This window comes from Photinus pyralis, unplaced genomic scaffold, assembly GCF_008802855.1.
Source record: "Photinus pyralis isolate 1611_PpyrPB1 unplaced genomic scaffold, Ppyr1.3 Ppyr1.4_LG1, whole genome shotgun sequence".
Lineage (NCBI taxonomy): Eukaryota > Metazoa > Arthropoda > Insecta > Coleoptera > Lampyridae > Photinus > Photinus pyralis.
Genome location: NW_022170249.1, coordinates 68,213,246 through 68,237,902, shown reverse-complemented (window position 1 = coordinate 68,237,902; position 24,657 = coordinate 68,213,246). Strand labels below are relative to the sequence as shown.

The following is a 24,657-nucleotide window of genomic DNA, read 5'->3' as shown; positions in this document are numbered from 1 at the left end:
TCCTTCGACACCATAACGAACCAAATAGCGAAAAAAGTAGAACAATAGCTCTTAAGATAAAGAACTAGTAGCGTCGCAAAACGAGCGGACGGACGGACGGACAGCCGGACGGACGGACAAAGTGGCCACAATAGCGCATTTTTTTTATTTTTGTGGAAATGCGCTAAAAAGCATTATGCGGGTCACTCTGTAATTGGGCGGCAAGCCTGTTGAGGACCCAAAACAAGATAGGGATAATAAATTAATAAATAAATGGGAAGAATGGGCTTGTGGCATCATTTGGAAGGTCTCTTCATTCTCTATCTAAGTGTTGTTAAAATTATTGCAAAAATTAACATAAAAAAATAAAATCACCTGATCACCGAAATTGTTTTCACACATTGATGTTTACATAATGGAGATCTTCCTCTTCATTTTGCCAGGTTCGGTTTAAGGTGTTTCGCGCAACCAGGTCAGGTCGCCGTTTCTCCGCTCACGGTTCTGAGTTGCCGCTATTGAAATATCACATTGCTGATGAGAGATTTGGAGTAAGAAATTCCTTCCAATGCCAAATATTTGCAATTGTCGTACGAGTACCTGTAATGGCCTCTCACCGTTCTCAATTCTGTCTCGTAATATCATTGAATAAGTCTTATTCAATGGTAATATTCATTCTGCCACTCAACAGCAACACGGTCAATAAAATACCGTTTAAATGTATTGCGAATTTATGAGAAATTAAATTGTCTCTTCGTAACGGAAGGGAACCCTCAGATTCACTGCGGACAAGTATGTTTGCTTCTCGTAAAATATTATATAAAATACATGCACATGCAATTAATTTGTCTTTGCTTTCGGGGGATGTGGCTATTGGATGAAATCGGATCGGATCGAGTGGAATTTTTTGTAATTACTTATAGAATACAGATCCGGAATTTTTAGGTGCTTGTCTCGTATGCTTGCCATCTATGGCTCCGACACAATGTGGAAAATTCCACATGGACATATATGAATTCGCCATCTTCTTGTTGTTCCCATTGTTGGATGGGACAATATACTACATTGAGCATTCTGATTACTATACTATCAGCAACTTTTTTTACAATGAAAGAGTTCACTGGAACTAGGCAGAATGTCGTCAGAAGTTGAAAACTCCCAACCTGTAGCTTAAGCTTACGCTCATAACATTTGTATGCATTATAAAATCGGGGCCTAGTATAGAGTTTCCGCCACGGATTAGCACCACGATTAAGCAATTTTCCTCTTTATTTGGCAGGTACGGTTTGAGGTGTTGCGTGCAGCCATGTAAGGTCGGCGTTTTTCCCACCACGGTTCAATAAGTTGCCGAAATATTAAATTGCTGACGAGAGATGTGAAGTAAGTAATGCCTTCCAATGCCAAAAATTTGCAATTGTCGTATGAGTACCTGTAGCGGCCTCTCTCCGTCCTCAATTCTGTCCGTAAAATTTGCTCGCCTTCTGGAAATTGCATATTGTCATAAAATGTTGCCTTTTTTTTTAAGCCGAGTTACTCGCAACATACATTTCCACCTCTCCTTTGCACCGTATATACGTGTCACGGAGATTTCTCCATTTTTTTTGTAACGTTTCGACTGATTTTCCTTAAATACAATGTATAAGGTTTATATTACATATATATCCCCTATTTTTTCTACATTTTGGGATTCTACGTCGAATTTGGAGTACAACGATCCCCATAGTTGACCCTGTAGGTTGTATACTTTGTGACGGTTTTTTTTCGAAACCGTATAAATTGGGCGGATTATTCGACCAAGTGCGAAAATGAACGCTGGTCCAATAATAGCAGAACCCAAATTGCCAACTAATAATTCCAGCTTCAAAAGGAGCCTTTATACTTAAATAATCCTCATGATGAGTTGGATAAATTTTAATTAAGAATACAGCTAACCACACTTCAATCTTGCACGAGAGTTGCAACAGGAAGAGAAGAAGACTTTCACTTTTCCTGGGGAAATGTATAAAAGCGGGGATTCCCTTAATCAATCTCAGGTGACCAAATATTTAAACTTTAAAGATTCCCAACTTTGAATTGCAGGACAAGGAGAAAACATACATAGAAGGGGATAAGCAGTGATAACAATTTAAATGTGACAATGCAATGAAATATGCTGTCACGGAGTGAAAATTAAGCGCAAGGAAAATTAGAACGTTAAAGCCTGAAATACAATCTCAAAAAAAAACTACTGAATTCTTAACCAAATAAGCAATTTATACGGTTTCGAAAAAAACCGTCACAACTTTCTGGTTATGTCTATTCCTAACAGATAAGTGCTTACCTACTTACGTATATAATCATGGTAAATGATTGGTTTTTAGTACTGTAAACGCTTACGTCACTTGTAGTTTCTTTATTAGCACGGAACAGAGAGTGATTTTACATTTTCTTTTCCTTTTTTACCTAGAGGGACAGGTGGCGCGCGTGCGTAGTGCACGCATACAATGTTGCCATAACCCTTTATTTTAATTAATTTCATAATATGAGAAGACAAATCCACACAATGCAGAATCGTTCAAAATAAAATTCACGACTGATTTAATATAGTTTTAATTTCCGGATTTAATGAAGAAACCTAACAATTGAAAAGATATCAAATAAAAGTAACAAAAGTATCGAATATCTACATTTGACGTTTTAAAATGCGTTAAAATAGTCCTCCTTCTTGGTTTAAACATGTTTCTAGCTTTTTTATAACATTTACATGAGTTGCCCTTGGGACCTGTTGACGTGTTAATGAATTGTAACTCGTCTCTTTATATCAGCTTTTGTTGTTGGTGGTGTAGCATAAACCATATCTTTGATAGTTCCCAAAGAAAAAAGCCTAGGGGCGTAAGATTGGGTGAACGCGCGGGTCATGCATAAGCATTATAAGCTGGCAAAAGGTACTCGCCAATTCTTCAAATTTTGCACATTTTACAGAATATCCAAATACCTTTCCGCGTGAGTAGCACAATATTCGATGTCCTTTTATGGCACAAAAACATTAAACGGCCACAAGTGATGGTGCACTTCACGTGTTAGGTACTTATGGATTTCTATCAGACCGAAAATGAGAATTCTGGCGATTGTGCATACCATTTGTCACCAACATAGGGTATCGCGACGACTGCAAAAACAGTTTTATAAAAGTATGAATTCTGACATTACCTTGTCAATTTATTTGCCAATGTCTATCTCGCCAATTTTACAATAAACTGCCCCCAAAAATACGATCTTTACCACTAAATCAATTTAAACTAGTCATCAACGAACTGTTGATATCTATCTCACTCATTTTATCCTTATGATGAGTTTTTAAACTGTAAACTTTAATGTGAATTGTAAATGTTTTAACTTTACTCTTAGTAAAGGTTAGTTAATTATCTTATTAATAAGATATCTTATAATTAGAGAAACAATAAAATGAAACAGTGTCCTAGTCATTGGCAGTACCTACCATTAATCTATAAAAAAATTCACAGATTTCGCAATTCTTGCAACCATCGGAAACATTGGAAATGATAACCGTATAATCTATAAAGCCATAAATAACCCTTATTCACACGGGATAATCTTGCTCCACTCGCTCTTGTCGCAAACGTAAACTTTCTGAATAATAAGCGGCGTAACATGCTTGTAATACTATCACGGGCGATATGCGAAAATTTTAAATTCGATAACAAAACTCCTGCGCGCTGTTAAGTAAGTACCGTATCGACAGTATCCGCGACTTTTCCTGAATCTACCGATTGCAGTCGAGTACGGTACAATCAACGCTAGACGCGACACCACTTGTCTTTTTTCTACTCTGCAAACCTGGCAAATCCATGCCCATACAAAACATAAGCATTTCCAATGCTCAAATCATTCGTCCAACCGTAACCAAGTTACATCTGAGCTATCAACTGTTCGTGATTTTTTTAAATATTTTTCATTTGGTGTAAGGTAACGCCGGGTAACATTGACACATCTTCAGAAAATAATTTTTTCTATTTCGGTGTCACAATGATGATTTTGTACAACTGTTTTCGGCCTAAAACAGTTGTACAAAGACAGTGATTATAGTCGTTTTTTTTGGGAACTCATCTCTTAAGTTGGCAGTTACTAGTTAGTACAGGTAGGTACTTCGTTGGGTACTTCCATGTTTGAACTACAAAATGTCAGTCTTACTACGCTACCAACCTAAAACTTAACGGCATAAAAAGTGTTCCCAACATAAAACATGTTAGTTCTAATGTTCCCTATAGTTTCTGATAATGATTTTTTAATTAAATTAAAGCACCGAAATAGAAAAAATAGTATGAAAAACGCGTGTTACAATGCTTTATTGTAATACTCCTATCTTGCGGACACTCGTGGCTACGCTTCGCGTCGCCACTCGTGCCACAAGATAGTCGTATTACAATAGGTCGCATTGTAACACTTGTCTTTCAATATACTATTTTTCTCTGCTATTATTGTAGATGCAAATTTCAATTTTTTTTCTACAGTTAATGGGACTATATTAGAAATACCCCGAAGTAATTTTCACGATTCGTTTCTTATCTAGCAATAAAATTTTTTTTTAAAAACCCCCAGGTGTCAATGTTACCCGCCTATGGCGATAACATTGACACTATATCATAAACTCCATTAATAGTCAATGTTTACGCCTGTAGTAGATCATTGACATAAAATAAATTGACTAAATGCTATTTTGAACTTTTATTTTTTTATTTGAACATAAAATACTTAAGAAATGATGATTTCTTTTCCACAATCAACATATAACAAATTTGTATTAAATGTGTGCATTCCTCGCCGAATATTAGGTGTTGGGAGCACCCTAACTATGTCTGTAAACAATACGGTGGCTTCGTCGGCAACGTTGGGATAAACAAAACACTTTTCCTTTCTTCTTAAAAATGTAACCGCGACTTCATGGTCCTTTGAGACTATTTCTGTTACTTTTCCAACGTTTTTTTAATGAAGGTAATGATGAACTTCCTTCTTAGGCGCACGATGGTTATCAACATTAAATTTGACCAGAATCCAAGAATCAACCATAATTTGTTTAAGATCGAGCTGTGTTTCTAAAGTTGGATCGTGATTCTCATCCTGTTCGTCTTCGAATTCTGACGCATCTAAATCAGAATCTTCATCCATTGGTAAAATCACCTCATCACTCTCAGAACTGCTGTCGGTTTTTTTGGTCTGTTTCCTCGTCGGCCTTTTATTATTTTTCTTCAAACCCTTTTCATTATGGGCAAAACGCATTCGTTCCAACACCTCTGCACTAGTGAGGCTCTCAGCAAATTTTCGGCGGACTTTATTTCTTTTTTGGTTTTCACGTGGCCTTTCTTGTCTTTTTAATGCGGTCAAAAGTGAGAGTTCCAAACTCCTCAGAGAAACATCAGAATCTTCCTGAACAGTTGTAGTTGAAGTAGAGGAAGTAATGTCGTCTGATGGATCGCGAGGTGTAGAGTTAGAAGCTTCACTTTGAGTAGACAACACAGTTGATGTTTCACATTTCTGTAATATTTTCTCCTGATTTAGAGGATAAATACCAGCACCCTCGAATCCCCCAATGGCATTTGCTCTAGATAAACAATCTTTGTCGACTAGTTTTTTTAGCAGTGAAGGAACTGTGACTTTGTCAACATTTTTGCAACCCGTATCTCGATAATAATCCTTTAAGACATTGCGCCATGCAGTTTTCACACTTTTAAACACACCGACGTCTAATGGCTGTAATGCATGAGATGTGTGAGCCGGCAGACAGAAAAGCTCGATGTTATTTGCACACGCCATTTCGATTAATGGAATAGTAAGGTGTGAGTTATGACCATCAAATATTAAGAGCTTAGTTCCCTCTAGTTTTGCTGTATGTTTTATGAACACATTTTCAAACCAGTTCGCAAACTGTTGTGACTCCATCCATCCAGATGGCGAACAGTTATAAACAGCGTCATCAGGACCGTTTTGGCACCAATTTGAATATAGGTGCAAACCTTTGTAGTTTACAAATAAGGGCAAGTAGTCACCAATGGCATTGCAGGAAACTAAGACTGTATATGTTGCTTTTGTCACACTGCCTACAACCCTATGGGGATTTTTAGATCCTTTACGACATAATATTTTTTGGATCATCCGTTTGAAAGCCAGACTCATCGCAGTTGAATATATTTTGTGGCCGGTTGCCTAAATTGTTACGTTCGATTGACTGTTTTATCTTTACATAGAAATCTTGCAGAACTTCAAGGGAACAGGCTTCTGCACGATTTTTGGGCAGATTTAACTGATCCTTCCAGCGCTTTTCAAATCCCGCAATCCAGTCCTTTCCGGGCATCCCGTCTGTAAATGGGTTAGTTCTGTCGAGCCTTGCACGCAAATTTTTAATTGATGGCGATCTAATCCAAACCCCCAATCTGCTAATCTGGTTAAAGCATGAACTATAAATTGCTCTTCATGTTGAGTAAGTACTGTAGGTCTTCCTACATCCGCGCATTTGTGATTTTTTATGTGATTCATTAAAGTTGTTCGATTAATTGCAAACATTTCGGAAGCTCGCTTTATGCTAATACCATCGTTCCTAACACAATTCACAGCAAATTCCATTCTTTCCTCAGTATATGTTTTATAAGCCCTCTTTGATTTCGACATTTCAACTGGAAATAACCGCTACTTCAATGTTGTTACTTATTTGACATGTCGCAATAGTGTAACATTGACACATGACAATCTTAACCTCAGTGAGATTTTTTAAAATTTTGTTAAATAATGCAAATTATAACAAAATATACCAATAATTTTATGATTAAATGTTTAAAACAACTTACCGCACACAAACAAAGTTAAAACACACTATGATGTGCTCTATAACCAAAGATTTGATTGTCTAAGAAACAGGTGGTTTATCAACACATTTAATTAATGACTTAAATACAAAAACAGGAAACTGCGTTGCTTAATTTCACAATTCTTACTAGAGGGCAATACTATACACGAAATTATAAGTTCATCAGGTTGTCCTTTTTCTTTAGCACAGAAGCATTGGGCGGGATATTTGAAAATGTGTCAATGTTATCCCCCTGTCAATGTTACCCGGCGTTACCTTATAACTTATTTTCTCAAAAAACAAACATTTAAAACCATATTCATATGTGATATGACCTGAGGCGACAGACGATGGGATATGCCAGAGTAGAACTTCATCGGTTAAAATTTTGATCACTCTCGTTCAGTGGATTTCGAGTTAGCTCCCCTACTATCACATAAAGTTTAAAATTCTAATTCTAGGCATGCACAAGGCTTACAAACAAACCCATTGAATACTGATTAAACTTCCAGCAAGCATCCACTGGAACCCCACCCAAATCATTGTAAAACACACACACACAAATATCTCTACTTGCTTTGTCGGTGACTCGATAGTAGTTAACAAATTTGGTGCATTAAATTGACAAGATTTTACATTACTAATTGCACAACAAATTCTCGTGCTTCAGAAGAGGAAACACTCATGCTACTATCTGCATTAAAAAAAAGTGGAAGGTAGGTACGGCTACTTTGAATAGCACTGCAGATTGAAAAAATTGGCGTAGTGTCAAGAATATACGAGATTATGAAAATCGCTCGACATGACGTCATACTCACTCACTCACACGGTCAAGAATAGGACCCTAAGTCGCAAGAGCAGCTTGACTGCCCCGATCTTTCGTTAATAGTTGTCTGCAAACTTCATCACAACACCGAGGCACGTGGCGCAGTGGATGCGCTCACCGATGCTATTCGGAAGGTTGTGGGTTCGAATCCCGCTGCCGACTGCTCTGTCTGGGGTTTTGTCAGGGGGTTTTCCTCAGACATACGTAGCTTCGCATAATGCTAGCATTATGTTGAAATCTACGAGGCGAATGCTGGAGCAGTACTCTCCCCCTCAGCACCCTAACTCCGTTCCTTCCGTTCCCATCCCTAACTTTACCCATCCTAACAATCCCGTTCTCTGGCTGAAGAGGGCCAGGAAGCCCAGAGCAGCCCGCCTCCGGTATCCCTGTAGTCAGGGGTGCCGGAGGAATGAAACACGTTGGCCTTCATCACAACGGTGGCTACTCAATCAACTTAACCTTCCACAACAAGCACCATATTTTGTAACACGAGCGCACTCATCGGTCTGAGAGACCAACAGGTTAAAAAAAATGGCGTATGCGACTTTATTACCGAAAGTTTTCAGAAAATTATTAAACGGTTTATAATTGAGGGTTCCTGAAATGTACAACTCAAAAAAATTGAAAACTAACTTTATTTTGAATATTTTATATTTAATGGCAATTCGTTACCACCAAATACTAAAAGTAAGAAAATAAAAAGCAAATGAACATGTTAATGTGATGTGCTAGGGGTTGCGCTCTTCAATCTGAACAACCTAATCTCCAAATTAACAAGCGTTAGTAAAAATGATTATTCTTGTATGAAAACTGTTTTATTACCATCGTCAACAGTGCCAGCAAAATAAATTGCGATATCGTATGAATTCGGTAGGGGCTCCATTTGGTCTGCAACAACTGCTAATAACCGAGTAACTAATTCAATACATCAACTTTAAATTATATAAATCGAACATTTAAATAGAAGTAACTGTACATGAACTACAACCTAGTAATCCTTTTTACTAACAAAACAGCAAAGTCGCAATAAAGAACAATTATGATTCGACTTTCATTATTTCCGTTAGCTCAGAATATGAATTTTCATAAAGCTAAAATAACGTCTACAAGATCTTCACAAAATTGCTTTCCGTACTTCACCTTATCCACCTTTTAACACTGGAAAATTTTCTGCGGTTATACACAAAATGTGTAATTTAATTTATAACAGATGTAACCTTTCCATTTCAAAGATCCATATCGTCCAATTTAAAACATTAAATTTAAGGAAATTACAGTTCACTTTATAAGATCGTTATTCAATAAATACATTAGGTTTAAAAATAGAATTTCCATATCTCTCCTTTTAAGATGTTGTCGAAAGTTCTCTTACAATTTATTGCATTGTATTGAATTTTCAATTTAATAAAACCTTAGGACTTCGGAATATCAACCGTTATATTCGGATTTGAGGTAATCAGAGTTTTATTCCAATACACAAGTTATATAACTTTAGAAATAATACGATAAATTTGGAGTTTGAAGTAAATTTCCCTAGTAGATAATCTCTCATGTAAAGGTAAACACATTTGTTTCCATAGAAATTAACTGTCAGATAAATTTAATGGTAAGATGGAAGACAATGCCCTAGATAGATACAATATTGTATTGAAAGAGTTGCAGTTTTGTGACGAAGCTGCAAGTAAGTAATAAAAGAATGATGTATGCTAATTTTATGTTTCGAGTGGTGCTTGTGTTGAAAACATTCCAACCAATACTTTACAATCTCATTTAATTCCAAATTACCAATTGTTGGTGTTCGAAAAAAAATTTTTATCAAAAAATTGATTAATTAAACGTTTCGGCCTGAGCCTGAAAAATTCCAATACCTTCTTGGTGTTGCAATATCACTTACTATATATATTTGTGAAACAATGTGTGAGAAAAATGCACTTTTTTGCATAATGTACGAGGTATTTTTGTAGAACTATGTAACCTAAATTTCCTTGTGCATTATTTAATTTATTATCGATTTTGTAAAGTGGAAATGCGTGCAATAAAGGGATTCAGGTATTGTTTAACAACGCATCAGTCATATGTGACAGATGCATCATTATTTATTTCATTAGCAACCGCTGTTATAGAATACAATCAGCGATAATTAATGCCATAATTTTTGGCCATTATTTGAAGCATATTTGCATGTAAAATATTGTCGAGTTTAGTGAAAAACGATGTAAAGGGAAAATGTGTTCATGTCATGCGGAAATAATTATTTAAAACACCACGATCTCATATGATACACTTTCTGGATAGATAAAAGATACATTCCCGTACACATTTGACTCAATAGTTAAGATGAATTTTGGAGGGAGGTCGCCAAAGGGCCTTGTTTCTTTAGAAGTGCCAGTGGTTTTGTAAGTTGAATGCGATAGGTGTCGAGGAATATACACGTTCATAGTGAGCATTGATTGCAGACTTGACTTCATAAGGCACTGTCTGCAGTCCATCGTCTCTCTCGCCTGCTACATCCTAAGCATGGTTGTGCTATCAGTTTGTGATGGTAGAAAGAGCCATTCACTTTTCACCACTATACTTTTTACGTGGCGTGCTTGTGGATTTATATATATATATATGCAGACCTCTGTTTGATTGAGGGATTTATTTCTTAATACGGCGACACAGTTGATAGTACATTATTGCACCTATTGAGATTCGCCGATATCATCGATTTGAAGCAGTTGCATGCAACACTGAAATAAGGCACAGTCTCTGTGTATTAGCAAAATAAAAGCGATAAATATTGGACTTAGGTATGAGTACGATGTCTCTGTTAATGTTATTGTACTTATTTCATCTGTGTATGCGCTACAACGTCTAGTCCTAGCCTAAGATCTGTGTCCTAATGTCCGCGCCCCATCAGTGTCTGCGTCCTAATGTTCGTTTTTATGTTCGGCGGTGTTTTGCGCCCCCCCCCCCCCCCACCTTCGTTCGACAACGGGAGTTGGCACTGATCAGGCCACTTTGACCACTGCCACAACACTTTTCATTAATGGAGATATACTCTTAGATTGTTTCAATTCTAATTATACTTGTATTTGCTTCTGTTGTTTTATATCGATATGTTATTAAGTAGGTACACATTATCTATTTATGTTAGGTAAACTTGTTTTGTAGAATTCTATATTTGGAGCATAAAATAGACTATAATTTCACTAATTCCTGAAATTATTACCTATATTTTGCTCTTCACATTAACTATTTGAGTTTTGCATCTTTATGTCTTTCTTGTATTTGGATACAAATGTCAATTTGTAATGTCTTAATTTATTTAATCGTACGATATATTATGTATAGGTACAATTTACTTTATTGGAAAGGTACTGCTCGAGCAGAAGTGAAGTGGGCCCAAACAAAAAAAATTTATTTTAAAAAAACGGTTTGGCTCCTAACGTTGAATTATGAAGCACCAACAGGCACTGACCAAGAACTAACAATTTACAAAATTTGATGCAAATTGGAGTCATTGTCCGTCCGGGAAAGCGTGAAGTTAGATCAAACAAACAAAAAAGTATTCTGAGAAAACGGTGCACGTGTTTTGCAAGCGTCAATTGTCAGTGAGCTCCAAAATGGCGGACGAGTCAGTTGTGGTATATATAGTAGCTATAGACTACACAGTTACGTCACCGTCCGGGTTCTAACGTTGAATTCTAAAGCACTAAGCACTAACGATTTATAAAATTTGATGCAAATTGGAGTCATTGCCCGGGAAAACGTGAAGTTGGCTCGAATCAATAAAAAATTTATTCTGAGAAAACTGTTCGGGTCCTAACGTTAAATTATGAAGCACCAACAAGCACTGACCAAGCACTAACGATTTACAAAATTTGATGCAAATTGGAGTCATTGTCCGGGCAAGCGTGAAGTTGACCCGAACAAAAAAAATATTTTTATTTTGAGAAAACGGTTTGAGTCCCTATGTTAACTTGTGAGGCACTAACAAAGCACTAACGATCTAGCATGGTGCGATGCTGCCGGGCTATTTTATCCAGGCCAACTTCACAGACATAATACCGTGATATTTTCATTGCTTGAAAGACATGGTTTGGTCCGTCAAAAAAATATTTGCTTTTCTTTACGGCGAGCCACACAGGAATGTATGACTATAAGATGAAGGAACCTTTTTTTTTAGGTTTTAGGGTGGATCTGAAGAACTTATATATATAACCTAAGGACTCTGTTGAGCGTAGTTAGTCATCTGGAATGGGACAAAGGACCAGAGTCCCGATTCGCCAAGTAACTGGTAACTTATAATCAATATCGGAAACACATCTTCTTCCTTAACTAATGATTCTAATTCAAGCATTTCCCCTGAATCAATCGATCAACCAATGGAATCTCCTTCTTTTAGTGAAAATCCGAATATTGTGGAATATTACCTGTTTTAGTTAAAGAACAAATCAATAAAAAAGCCATGGATTGGAATAAATAATACATATATTTAGTAACACACAACATGCTACATCACACCATGTGAGGGCGCCACCTGCACAGACGGGCTCGACGTGCTTTAAAGGTTGCCGTTCTGCAGGCGCACAATACATTATATCTAATGTTGTACATAATAATATAATACATCTTTCCTCTTTAAGATTATAAATTTAATCGCTGTATGGGTTTAACCACTGAACTATCGTCTGTAATTTTTACCTGAAAGTTACCATCTTTCCTGTCCAATACCATGAAATGTGATTTTTTTGACAAATTAGCAGCAAAGGATCGCCGTCTGTTTTATGCATATCGCAATGGGAAATGCATCAATCAAGATGTGTGTAAAAATCAGTTTTATAAGGTACCTGAAACAGTAGCTAATTTTCTTCGACTTGAAAATGCTCACTTATATACTTCATTTCGAAGATCGTCTGCTTCAATTTTAGTTGAATCCGGAGGAGACTTAATGACACTAATGGAACATGGTGGATGGAAGTCATCCACGGTCGCTGAAGGGTATGTGGATGAATCGGCAGCACACAGGACGGAAATAGCTAATAAAGTGTGCTGAAATAACACCCGATTTGCGACCAGGTCAATCACCGGCAGTTGTGTCTATGGCAGAAAAAAATATAATTTCAACAAAAGAAAAATTGACTATTCTGCCGAACAGTTCAAGCAATTTGTCATTCATGAAATGCACATTTAATAATTGTACCTTTGACATAAAGGAAGTGATACTTTCGTAAAATAAAGTATTCTAAAATGAAATATCTAGTCTATCTATTCCAAAAGAACACGCTCCTGGCTTACTAGTAGGCTTGGGACACTTCGCGACCCGAAGGACCAACATTCAAATGAGTATAACTTTTGTTTGAAAAGTTATTTTAAAAAACTGTTCGACAGTTTTGTTCCTTAACTCGTTTAGTATGTACACAACAAATTTCGTGGAATTATCTCTATTTTCGTTGTCCCGCCAAGAATTGCAGTGGAACTTTTTTTTTCGAATTTTCAAAAACTAATTTCAGATTCGTGATTTTCATGTTAAAAAACCCCCAGATACCAAATTTCGTCGAAATCAGAATTTTTTTTGCACCCTAGTTTAGGGGTGCGCCCTTTAGGGGTAGGAATTTTGAAAAAAAAATTGCAAAATCGGAAAGAGCATACCCAAAAACCTATTCAAAGACATGCCACCCGACTTTGTAACTCTTATGGTTGCTGAGAAAAAAATTAAAGAAGAAATGCAGATTTCAACACTCTTTGGGGGGTGGCTCCCAAACGAAACACGTTGGACCCTCGGTTTATTTGGAAAAAGTGCTTGTTTTGATGCCCTCTACAACCCGATTTTTTTTTTCGAACGGTCGTGTAACACCCTGTATAGAGAGAATATATATATATATATATATATATATATATCTTTTTGACAACCCCTCAGATGATATATACGGAACACTCTAAATATGTAAAGATATCTGAATTTCAAGAGATTGAAAATGGGGAAAAGAGTGATCAAATCTTCGTATTCGTGATTTTCCTAACAGCTTTTTTTGAGCGACAATGAGTGGATGTATGACACATACACTCCTTCCCAACAGACTATCCCTTATTTAAGTTTACTATTGGCAAGGGTAAAGTAAACAAAGAGGGGGCGGTGTTCCTATCTTCGTTAACAAAAAATTTCATGCAGTAAGAAAACCCACATGGTGCACCGAAATTGAAGAACTATTTGTATCGTGGAAATTTAGTCATATTATCTTGAGTTATCTCTATACTCCACCGGACTATTGTAAACACTCCGAAACGATTGAAACTATTGAAATGCATTTCCCACATGCCGAATTTATTTTCGCAGGTGATTGGAACCTTCCTTTTGTAACTTGAAACTTAACCAGTGAAGATACCCTCAATTGGCGCCAACTAAACACTATGAACAGATTTCTTGATTTGTTTTTCTCGAATACGGAACTGTCAGTTGAACGATGCAATGTGCCAGTAGATAATTACCATCCATCACTAACAAAGTCGTTAAAAATACCATTTCTATTCCCTAATCTTAATATGAACGGGTATAGTTATGCCTTTCGCAAAGATGATAATAATCTTAATCTCTACCTCTTATTGCTTAATTGCGACTTATTGCTTTATCTCACTAGCATTGATCGCGCTGTTCACTCATTTTATGGCATCCTGCTTCAAGTGCGTGATCGCTATGTACCATTAAAATCAGTTACAATAAAAATGTCCTACTTTGGTATTCATTTGAACTGGAAGACTGTATAGAGAAAAAAAGAATTGCTCATAATAATGTTAAGAACCAATGTTATATAGAATTTTCGATGCTAAGATCTCAATGCAAACGGCACATGATGACTTGTATATCTTGATCATCATAGTCGTCACGGTGGAGTAAGACTATGTGGCCCTGACTGATCGGGGTGATCAGGTTCATATAATCCAAATTTGGATCATCGAGGTTCAGGAAAGTTGGATCATCACCAACTGGGAAGGGGACTTGAACTGTGACAGCCCCTAGTGCCTCATTCACTTCCTGTAAATGGGCGTACCATATTAGCTTGGCGTAGAGGGCGAAATTTTCGTATCCCCCAGCACTCTTGAGTTATGGCAAACCAAGATTGAGAGCGGTTACGTATTATAAACACCCTGGGAAGAGCGTTTGGTTAATCTCCGTTGGAGTTTACGATCCCTAGTATGGTAACACTGCGGGCGAACCGAGGACCAATCAGAGCGCAGAATTTTCAGTGGGTGATGAGTCGGCTGACAGCTGATGACGTTTACGTTCATCGCGCCCGCGCCGCTCGTTCTTTTCGCTTTTGTGCCATTTTCCCCTGCCACTGTAACTGTGCTGATCTGTTCATCCCCTTGCTAAATCGTTTTACATAGCGCTGTTTTGCCTGCCGCTTTGCCAATGATAGACAAGGGAAAAAAGTGAGCCTCTTTTACGGACGCGGACGCCCATCAGCAAACGGACTGCGTTCAGTCATATTTTCATTACTTAATTGAAAATAAACGGACGGACGCCTCTACTACCAAGAACAAGGTAAAGCATCAGGATATCATCAGTTGCAAGTTTTTTGTTTGCATCTATCTATATCCCAAATCATTCTGTGTTTATACACCATCGCATGGAAGAAAATTGCAGAGAAGTATAACGCTGCATCGACTGAGCCACGCACACTTGAGCAACTGAAGACAAAATATGATCTAGCACACTGAAGTACCTCACTGGTAATGAAGCTGGAGCTGATGACGACAGCCTCACCATTGATGGGCAATTATTAATTAATTAACACATTCGCAAAAATAATAGAATTTCCAAAGAAAAGCACAAACCTATCTGTTTGTTTGGGGGGTAATTAGTGCTCCAATCCTGTTTTATAGGGAGTAGGTACCTATTCTTGAACAACCGAAATCTCTGCCGAAATTCATCTTCATCCCACTTGCCGAAATGATCAACACGTTCTCTAAAATTTGTGCTCTTCTTCTAATGAACTCATCCACTAATGAAGAGTCATCGTCGCTTACTGCCGACAGTAACTGACCTCTTGCACGTCCATTACCAATTATTTCCATTTCGTTATAAATAGAAACAATGACACAAAACAAAATAAACTGGTTACGATAATCTTAATTCTCTACACGTTCGCGCGCTTAATCTCCGTTTGGGCAGCAAAACTCGAGAAAATTGGCGGGTTGACTACAATCGGAGATTGAGCTCTGATTAAGACTCAAACGGCGTTTATAATACGCGCAATCGCACTCAAACTACGATTGAACGCCAATCTCCGTTCAAGCGGGCTTTATAATACCGGCCCTAAAACATTTTGGAGTTATGTAGGTAAGTAGTCTGAAATCAAATAAACCCCTAAAGCGCATCGCACCTTTGTGTGACCCTACGGTTATGTTTGACGGGTATCCCCCCGATCCAAAAAACAAAAGTACAGAAGAGTGCAGAAAGAGAACGTCGATCAAGAACTCTTGAGTTGTGCAGACATAATATTTAATGAGTCTACAGTTATAACCAAAGCCTCTATATTTGAACAAGAACTTTCTGAAATTAGATAAAAATAGATGACGCTAGCCAAAGTTTTTTTGTAACTTTGTATGGTGGTTATATGAGTATTCAAAAGCTTAATAGTTTGTGGTACGAAAACTTCGTCAAGCCAGTAGCGAGAAATGCATTCAGCTTAGAGCGTTTACCACCAACCTCCGATTCTGCCAGGCACTAGATCCTACCCAAACGTAGATTGGAGTATGAAGAATCCTGAAGATTGGGGGTGGATACATAGTAAAGGTCTCATTCCATTAAAGATCACAAACGACCCAGCCCCCAATCGCTGCTGAAATTGATTTCATGCAACTGTAAGAAAAGGTGCAACGGAAATTGTAGCTGGAGCAATCCAGGAATTAAGCGCTCTGTAATATGCAAGTCCTGCAATGGCCAACCATCTTCAAATTTCCCGGAAGTAAATTTAAGGTTCACCAAATTATTTTATTCAAATTTAGGTCATAAAAATCCGATATAACTGAATACCGAACAATCTTCGAGATTGTGTTTAGGCTGTAACCTTTGCTGATAGTCTACGTAGCTGACAAACAATAGCGACCTTTCTTGTATCCTTAAGTTTTTCAATAATCCCATATTATTCGAATAGGTGATGGATCTTAATGACGAAGAAGAAGATGACAACCTTATCATGCCAGAAACTGAGGAACCGGAGGACATTGTACCTCCTGTGCGGATTTATGGAGATTTCTCAACACCAAGTTCCTCCAAACGAAAAAATTTTTATGAGGTTTTTATGCGACAATTCAACTCATGTATAAAAAATCGCATAAGCCGCAGTGTAATTGTCACTTTGACAGCGGCAAAAGTTACCTGCAACTTTTCCAGCGACAAATGCACTAGTGGTTTTTTCACTTATCTGTTTCCTTTTAGCAATTGAACTCGAAAAACTGTCAACCTAAAAATGCTCCATCTTCGGTGTCGCATTTTTATTAGTTGACAGTTTTTCTCGTCTAATTGCTTGGCAACAGATTTTCATTACCTTAACAACCCAAATTTACTCGGTAAAATACAAACCTCTTGTGCAATTATAAGTGAAAAAAAAAACATAAATTTGATCAAATTTGCAAAACTGTAGAATTTATGAATCTTTGAAACACTGTATCTCAAAAACTATTTTACTTACAGTGTCCGTTAAGGGCTTGAATTGTCACAAATTTTGTCTAGCTTAAAAAAGTATACCTGCGGCAATTATTGGTCTAAAATCTCTCCTACAGGACTAAAACGTAACAAAAACCGAAAAATAGTAGAAAAAATGGCCTATTTTCGAGTGATTTGGGACGAATGAAGAGGTCATCACTTAAAAAATAACACCTATTTTGAGGGACTTGAGAAACCTATCATTTGGAAGGAATAAAAAGAGTGGACTAAATGTACGAGCTAAAAGGAGACTATGTGGCGAAATAAAACGCTTATGTGCCGAAAAAATATCTTTCATTCATAAAGTCACCAACTTATCAAACTGCCCTCATACATCACACTTACTCACATTACCCTTTACTTACAGCCTTTTATTGTTAAATTAATGTAGAGGCAGTCAATTGAAACTACGTGTCTGTTTTAAAATCTGTGCCCTTATGATTACCAAGAATAGGGTTTTTGGTGCCTTCACAATGCCACTCTAAATTAAGAACCATTCCCCAATTTAATATAACGCCTCTCAATCATCGTATAAGGTAAAAAGGTTGGAAGGTCAATGAGTTCATAAGTAACATGGATATCGCTTTGTTCTTCTTCTGTTGAAAATGCCTTAAACTAAACTTTGTATTTCGCAGTATAACCGGCATTGTTGATTTAACGAGTAGGGGAAATGTAGAAACCATTCAGAAATTATACCCTGGCACTTGAATTGAACTTTATCTAATTAATTATTCGTACCGCCACTGCACGATGGAAAGGACAAGTGTACGCATTTAATACCTACATATTTTTGCTTTGAGCGGTAGGGCGGATAAACGCGTGTCATCGTACAAATTTATTGGTGGGAATGACAAAATATGCGAAAGCATCGGATACATTCTGATGATATGTGGTGTTAGGACGTAAGAATAGAGAGCATGGATCAATCACTAAGTATTGGATGAAATTGTCTACGAAAGTCGGCCCAGAAAAGAGTGTAAAAGTATAGAAAAACGGTACAGAATATTATTGGGATCGATACAAATATAGTTAGTGGCAATAAAGTCACTGTAATAAAAAATTTTGTCCACACTTAAAGCTTTCGAGTCATAACTTTTTTATAACCTTACTTTTCATCTTTAAAATATAAATATTGTTTGATGCGTTATATACTGAAGGCATTTCGTACTAATGAGCGATGGAAAATATAACATTGGAAAGGAGGCGTCAGTGGGAAAACGGGGTTTATCGTCTTCACCTCACCTGCATATAACAACCGGAAAATGAATTTGACAAGGTTTGAATATTCATATTGAGATGACAGGTGAACTAGATTTCGGTTTAGGCATGAAATATTTCCTATTACCAAGCACTAGCGTTAAAGGGGTGTGTAAAATTCATTCCATAAAGGCATTCGACATTCGGGGGCATCCGGACGGCGTCGTTAAGAGCTTTTGGCCAAGCGCCCTGCTGGTGTCGCAATCCCAGGCAACAGCGCCAGTTTCATTCGCGTTCGTGATGTTTACGTAAATCTTACACGAAAGCGCGAGCTTTTTCGAAGTCGGAAAAACTTATGAACTTACGCCGTGATGTCGGAGCAGTATGAAACATTTTTCGCGGTTCTATCACGCTCAGAGCGGGAAACACGTAGTCTATTTTAAGTTTTTCCGTAGAGTTTGTGTAAGTGCGCTCGCCGCGCGTTAACAAAATGATGTTGGTGTCCCTGAAAACTTTCAGAAGTACTCGCAAAGATCTTATAAACAGTGTGGCCCACTTTCTACTTCTGATGGTTGGAGCAATTTGGTTTCAAAGTTTTCACGTCAAATCTGAAGACGACTCTGGTACAAATTTTATCTCATTCTTAATACACAGTTTAAGAAAGTTTTAATTAATTTTCAATGCGCTTTTGTGTCCTTGTTGACAGAAGTTTTTATACAAAGTTATCGCGTCTAAAAGATCTATTGAATTCATTATTGGAAGTGAACTCAATAGGTAGATTAATGGTTCTGCTGAATATTTAATTAAAAATCAAACTCATTAAGCCAACGTTTTTTTTTTTGGCGATTTTTATCTAAATATTTTCGATTATGCTACGCATTTGAACAAATATTAAACGTCTAAGACACAATTTAAATTATAACACCTTTTCGTGCGCTTAGGGGACGTTTAAGAGACAATTAATTACGCGTTTTATATATACTCCATAGGGATACTAATTAATATTGCCTTGGTACATTAAACAATTTTTTTTTGCAAACTTGATGTGCTAGAATGGAATCTCATTTTGCTTGTTCTCTAATGCGGTACACTTTAAAAATATAAATTGGCCGACGATTATTAAATGGGCGAGCATATGCAAAATAATTGCCGATTAAAACTTAATGTAAAGAAAATTTCAAGAAAATGTTGCGAGTTAAAATGGAAAACATTCATTATGTTTATGAAGAATTCATTAAGATCGTTGATACCCCTAAGTGTTTTCTCTTACAACCTTTTTCTTAATAAACATTATTAAGCTTTAGAATTTTCAAAGAAAATATTTTAATATCATTTATGCGTAAGATTTTCTTAATACTATAAAATCCTGGCATAAAGCTTGTTTAATTAAAGTGGACAATTTTCACTCGGCGGTCACCACGTAAATTAGTTCGCGATGGCGAATTAATATACGACCAACATGATCTCTTCGCGAGTCTTCTAATTGGAATGCCAATTTATTTAATGAGACAAAGCGGGAAATTCATTAGATGATTCACGTACTCATTATACTGTAACTTTTTATTTTTAAAGTGATAATAAAAACGTTAATTGGGCTTACTAATTCCGTTTTCTTCACAATTTCCGCCTTTTCATTTGAAAAACCATATTTTTACTTTGTATCTATGAAATAATTTCTGGAATAATTAACGAGTAATGAATATAGAAACCTTGTTTTAGAATCCTTCATGCATCTTCGAGTAACTAAAATTCCGCCCTTCACTTTTGCGATTCCCGCGGGTCATACTAAGGGGAAACGTATAGATTGTTTCATTTACGGTCATCTTGCAGGGACTTTCTAAAGATGACAGCTGTGCTGTCGAAACGCGTTCGATTTAAAAAGTCTTTTTATGGTTGTTTGGTTTTTGTGTTACGTGGCATCAGTGTTGAACTGTGATGCTCACCTGTATTTAAGAAAAATTACGTCACATTTTTTTCTATTTTTTTCCTATATTAATTTTATCTTAAATTTATTATATATCTATGTCTGACCAGAGCAATCTGTAAGTATATCTATGACCTTTCTTAAGAGTGTCTTTCAACTAAATTCATGTATTGACATCCATTAATTTAAATCTTAACCATAAAATGATTCCGTTACATGACAGAGTAGATAATGCCTTCTTTTTCAATCTCTTCTTGGATATCTATCGCATATTGTTTTTTATAATTTTTGAAAGGCTGCTCTGAAGTACTGCTCCTACTCTTCCTTAGGGCATCCTATCCTTGACCATTCCAAAATTTTGCACATTGTATCTTAAATCCAGGTAATTATTGAATTTAATCAGAAAATTGCTGTGTGCATTAATCCCGGGCCAAAAAAGGTCATACAAAAAAACACTTCAAACCTAGCTAGCTGTTTCATGATAACCTTTCTCGGTGCAGATCCACACTCAGATTCAAAAAGATTTAATTTTGATATTAGATTTCTGGTTCACGGCAAACAGTGGGCAAAATCAAAATCCTTAAATTCCAAACGGGCTGTTACAAAATTCTGACTAACACTTGCAATGAACTTTGGATGGGAATCAGTAAAATTAATCGTAATTGAGCTTAAAACTTCTCTGTTCGTCGTGAAATGGGTCCGAATGATCACATAACTTATTGTGATATTACACAAACAAATTTTATTTTACAAATACAAAAAATTACTGGGCAAAAATGGAACTTCTATTTTTTTTCTAAAGAACGGCATTCGACACTGCCAAAAGGCTTCTATAAACGGACCGTAACTCGATAATCAACCAAAAGCGTGTTCCCGTATTTAGATGTAAATCCCACTTAATTTCTTAAAACTGTATTAACCAATAATAATATAATCCTTCATGCATATGTGAGTAACTTTGGTTCCGCCCTTCACTTTTGCCATTCCCGTGGGTCATACTAAGAGGGAAAACGTATAGATTGTATCTATTTACGGTCGTCTTGCAAGTGATTTGGATGGAATTTTCTAATGGCAGTTCACAAAAAAACGCTAATATTCGAGTTGCGAAAATACAGTTTATTTGAACTTGAGGTACCATAGTACTAATGGATATAAGCACTTGACTTTATTTTTGTACTTGGCTGTGCTTAGTGGCAAGTATCTGACAAAATACACTCGTGATGATAGTTTTGCGTTTAATGCGCTTGTACAGATTTTTAAAAGCTAGGTCATTAATTTATTCTATTAGTTTATATAGTAGTCAGTTTGGCGTAGCGGTTTAAGACTTTGACTCTAACGTCACAGGTTGGGAGTTCGAATCCCACAACTTGTCAGTTTTTAGTGGTACAGAACATCTCCTGACTACCATACTTCGGAGGGCATTTATTATTAATAAATAAACGACGTAAGTAATGAAATACTTATATAATGATATTGTTCTCATTACTACCAGTATGTTACCTGCGCCCCTCGGGTTTAATTCTTGTTACGCTTTTTGCACTTGCGATGATTTACATTCCATTCGCAAATGCTCACGTTTCGTCCAGTCTCAGACTGCATAATTTGTATTTACGCATCTAAATAATGGACTTCATTAAACCTTTTCTTGAATGATCTTTTTGATAATGGAAACCAATATTCGCGACAACTTTTCTTAAGGAACTTGTCGACCCAATAAATACGTCTTTCTCTTCCAAAAGGGATTGAAGCGGAAGATGTTCCAAAATACAAACGTAAACTGCTTATTTAATATTATATTTGCACAGTTGATATAAACGCCTATCTACATTCAAACGTCTGTGTGGCTCAGTGGTAGAAAGTTGGGCTACATAGCCGGGAGATCGAGTGTTCGAACCTGGGTTGAGGTGAATTTTTCATCTGTGGCGGAGTAAGTTTTCCTAATTCGTAGGGTAAATACCGGAGTAGTATAGAACAATTAAGACCTTCTGCAGGGGCACCTCTAAAAAGAATTATGCGAGTCACTGTAAATGGGCGAAAGCCTGTTGAGGGCCCAGAACAAGGGAGGGATAATAAATTAAAAAATAAATAAAAAATAAATAAACCATTCAACGTGTGTTTTAATTTATTTGTGTTAGATCATGTCGTAGATGGATTGCCGAATTGCTGCTTGATTGAAACCATCAACATCGCTAACGGGTTTTTTACATTGCTTTGTTTTTAGCGCATTTTTGCAAATTTATTTGTAAAAAGTAGCGTTTAATCTCACTTTGGCTGGCTAGCTGGCCGGCTGGCTGCAAATGTGGGCGCGTAGAAGAACTCTTGTATATAGAAAGGCAACGGGTGTACGTGTATCTACAAGGCCGTGAAATTTGTCAACCTTAGGGACATGGCTACATGATGGGGTTGGCGACATCTGGGCGTCATCCTCGAGCGTAGTATACTAACGTGAAGGTTTTTCAGTTTTTTCCTATCTTCTACTACAGTTTTTGTCCGATTCTTTTCAAATTGGTGTCATCGGAAAGATGTAAACGCGCACAACTCCTGCGTGGCGGAATTTTGTTTTTTGTCATAGGCGCGAAATTAACGACCTTTTGCGAGTCTTCGAGAAGTAGTCAACTTCGGGCGCCCTTTACCTTCCGTTGCGAACTCACGCGGTTTAACGTTTCGTAAATCTCGAATCGCTGTCTCTCTTTCTCGTGTCGCCAATAGAAGCGAATTGCGGATGAACGGGACGTCGGAAGTGGCTACCGTCAAAGGGAATGTGGTAGCCCCCGACCCGATTTTAACTTTAAAAGTGAATTGCGGGTGCACGCGGAAAGTGGGAAACGGTTAGCGAATGTAGTAGCCTTCGACAAGATCTGTTATTGATGGTTGAGTCGAAAGTGGCTAATAGAATACTGATCTGCCACACAAAAATGCGCTGAAGTCCCTTCGATTTCACACGAGGACTTTGATAATTTTTTTGGAACTTTCTAGAGGTTTGCCCGAAATTTGTGAAATGGTCACTGTTCGCAGATTTAATAATAATAATAATGTCTTTTAGCATTGGAAATGCTTATGTTTTGTGTGGGTATGAATTTACTAGGTTTGCCGAGTAAAAAAAAAGACAGTGGTGTTGGGTCTAGTGTTGATTGTACCGTACTCGACTGCAATCGGTAGATTCAGGAAAAGTCGCGGATACTGTCTATACGGTACTTACTTAACAGTGCGCAAGGGTTTTGTTAATTCGAATTGAAAATTCTCGCACATCGCCCGTGATAGTATTACAAGCATGTTACGCCGCTTATTTATTCAGAAAGTTTACGTTTGCGACACGAGCGAGCGAGTGGAGCAAGATTATACCGTGTGAATAAGCGTTATTTATGGCTTTATAGGTTATGCGGTTATCATTTCCAATGTCTCCGATGGTTGCAAGGATTGCGAAATCTGTGAATTTTATTAAGTCACATACACACAATTACAGTAAAAAAAACTAAATGACATATTTCAAAATTAAAAGAATGCCCACTTAATGGGCGAAGTTCAATTATGCTCTTCCACTTAACCCAATCATTTAATAAATTGTTACAGAAAAGATTATAACACAATACACAATGGCACAATTTATGGCTCAAATAATAATACTCAATAAAAAAATAAAATAAAAAATTTTTGTTGAAGCGTTAATATACTTCCTATGATGTGGAGTACTAATTAATTAAAATAGTTACCTTGCCAGTGAAACATGGTTTGGCGAAATAATTTTTTTAATTTAGAGGTATCTAGTTTTTTAAGTACGTTATCAATTGCGTTATAAGTATTCGCTATACAATAACTAAAGGATCTTTCATAGAACGATGTTTTATGGCAAGGTGGTTTAATTAGTGAAACAAATTTAGAATTACTGCTTTGTAAACTTGAGATGATACCCAAGTTTCAGTAATTCCAATTATATCATAATTGGCAGACAATATAAATTCCGTCACATCTGAAAACTTAGGTAGAATTGATCTTCAATTAAAATGAGCAATTTTAATGCTATACATATCTATGCACATAAATAAACGATAAGCAATATTCACAATAAAGGCACCACTTGCCTAAAATCGCAAGATAGAAAACCAAAAACAATAAACAGTAAGATAAGTGCATGCAATAAACATTGATAAGCCTTATTAAGTACTTAATGGCAACAGAAAATAAATAAGCATGTTTGAACCAAA

General features: G+C 36.8%; 1 protein-coding gene across 1 annotated transcript in view; it reads left to right on the top strand.

Moving 5' to 3' along the window:
* The first annotated feature begins 18,825 nt into the window (after window positions 1-18,825).
* LOC116160015 (nephrin-like) overlaps window positions 18,826-24,657 on the top strand; it is a 231,959-nt gene continuing 226,127 nt past the window's right edge. Inside the window, exon 1 of the mRNA XM_031473165.1 lies at window positions 18,826-19,154. Within this exon, the coding sequence (XP_031329025.1) occupies window positions 19,022-19,154 (133 nt within the window). The 5' untranslated portion in view covers window positions 18,826-19,021. The remainder of the gene's footprint in view (window positions 19,155-24,657) is intronic.